The sequence below is a fragment of the Elephantulus edwardii genome, unplaced genomic scaffold, assembly GCF_000299155.1.
Source record: "Elephantulus edwardii isolate Elephantulus edwardi_28Jun2011 unplaced genomic scaffold, EleEdw1.0 scaffold00100, whole genome shotgun sequence".
Classification (NCBI taxonomy): domain Eukaryota; kingdom Metazoa; phylum Chordata; class Mammalia; order Macroscelidea; family Macroscelididae; genus Elephantulus; species Elephantulus edwardii.
In genome coordinates this window covers 624511-626349 of record NW_006399850.1, presented here as the reverse complement: position 1 = coordinate 626349, position 1839 = coordinate 624511, and the positions used below count along the sequence as shown (strand labels likewise).

Below are 1839 nucleotides of genomic sequence, written 5' to 3'. Positions count from 1 at the left end.
TGGTTTGTTGATGGGCACCTGGGTTGTTTCCAACTCCTTACTATTGTGAACAGAGCTGCGATAAACATGGGTGTGCAAAGTTCTACCTTTTGTGGGAATACTGGTAAAATCTCCAGACAAAAGGTTTGGGCCAATCATGTGATCGCAAAAATTGGTGCTGGATGGATGTCACATTATCTAATGTTTTTTTTTTTAAATTAGCAGTGGGATAAAGGTGGGAGATGTCACACCACACAACATTAAACAGTTGAAAGGATTAAACCAGGTCATCTTTCCAATCAGTTACAATGACAAGTTCTACAAGAATGTGCTGGAGGTTGGCGAGCTAGTAAAATTTGCCTATTTCAATAATGTTGCAGTAGGCAGATCATTCACAGAATCAAAAGAGACTTTACATCATGATGCTAGGATATCTGGCACCTTAACAAATGGTAGGAATGGAAAGTAAATGTTCAATCACGTCTTAAGCATTTGTGAAAAGAATGACATTTTTGACATTTATCTACATGTGCAGATCAGCAATGAGTCAGCAATTGACTTCTACAGGACTGACTTTGAGATCACTGAAACAAAAAAGAATTATTATTAAGAGGATAGAGCCTGCAGATGCTCATGTACTGCAGAAAATCTCTAAATCCCTTCTGGCCAGAATGTAGATGTGCAAAAGAACGGAACATATTAAAAATGAACTTTTTTGCACTTGCTTGTCACCAAATAAAATAGAGGCCCATTGATTCCTCTCCCCCTTTCCTTCTTTATTTTTTTAAAAGTGATTAGAAAGATGATGCACAACTTTTCCTGAAAGATGACCAACAGTATTTTATCCCTTCAATTAAATCTTAGCAAGTGGCATAAAGTATTCAAGATTAACAACATAAATGACCTAAGACATTCACCTTCGATACCAAGAAAACAAAATTTTGTAAAGTTATCCTAAGCTTCCTTGACTAGAAAAGTTGGGAGAACCTAGAATGTCTTCATGGGGCTTACTGGACAGTTGTCCAGAAGGAAGTAAAGAAAGAATAGCATCTTTTTCTTTTCAGTTTAAGTGCAGTTTTGCCAAGACATGTGAGGCACATGATCAATAGATAAAATGAGAGTGTAAGCCAATCATTCTAAGAATTTCTAAAGCACAGCACTCTTCTAAAGGTTGATTTAAAAAATGACCAGGCTGCTTGATTGTTTTCTAAGGTACAAAGTAAGATAAATGTATTAGAAAGTTACATCTTCAAAAGGATTGATGTTCCTCCTTGAAAAGAACTATGAAAGAGAGGCTTTGCTGCTTGTTTTTATAAAGTTTAGAATTGAGTCATTCTCACTCATATGTACATATTGGTCAGGTTGTTTTTGCTATAACAGCAGTTTCAGTAAAGCCTTTACAGTTTTCAAAGCTTAAAATATTTACTATTTGGCTTTTTACCGGAAAAAAATTAAATATATACTGAAACCTGCTCTAGCCAAGTAATTTGAAAATGAAGTAAAACATTTTTAGACTCACCTCAGGTGTTGTCTTTCTGTATTGGTCACCACCATCTATTACATTTCTCATTATATTTTCCTTGAGAAATCCATACTCTTCTGCACTCAGGTATATAGACTCCATGGTTCTTCCACAGCCCAAACATTGACCACTGTAATTGCAATTGTTTATATTACATAATGTCCTAGAAAGAAACTTTTTTAAAAAAAATATGAAAACTGAAAAGCAAAAATACTGAAATATTTGTCATCATGTCACAGATTATTTTTCTTTTGTTTTTTTTGTAAACTATAATAGTACACTGTTAAAAGAACAAACAGGTTCATCCTGTAGAGGGTGAAACCGGGCTGCTCCTTGGA

General features: G+C 34.8%; 1 protein-coding gene across 2 annotated transcripts in view; it reads right to left on the bottom strand.

Annotated features, from left to right (window-relative positions):
- The window catches only part of KIAA0391 (KIAA0391 ortholog), a 210927-nt gene that overhangs the window by 180669 nt on the left and 28419 nt on the right, over positions 1-1839 (bottom strand). For both annotated transcript variants that reach the window (XM_006891548.1, XM_006891549.1), the window contains one exon: positions 1499-1631. In XM_006891548.1, coding sequence (XP_006891610.1) covers positions 1499-1631 — 133 coding nt within the window. The remainder of the gene's footprint in view (positions 1-1498; positions 1632-1839) is intronic.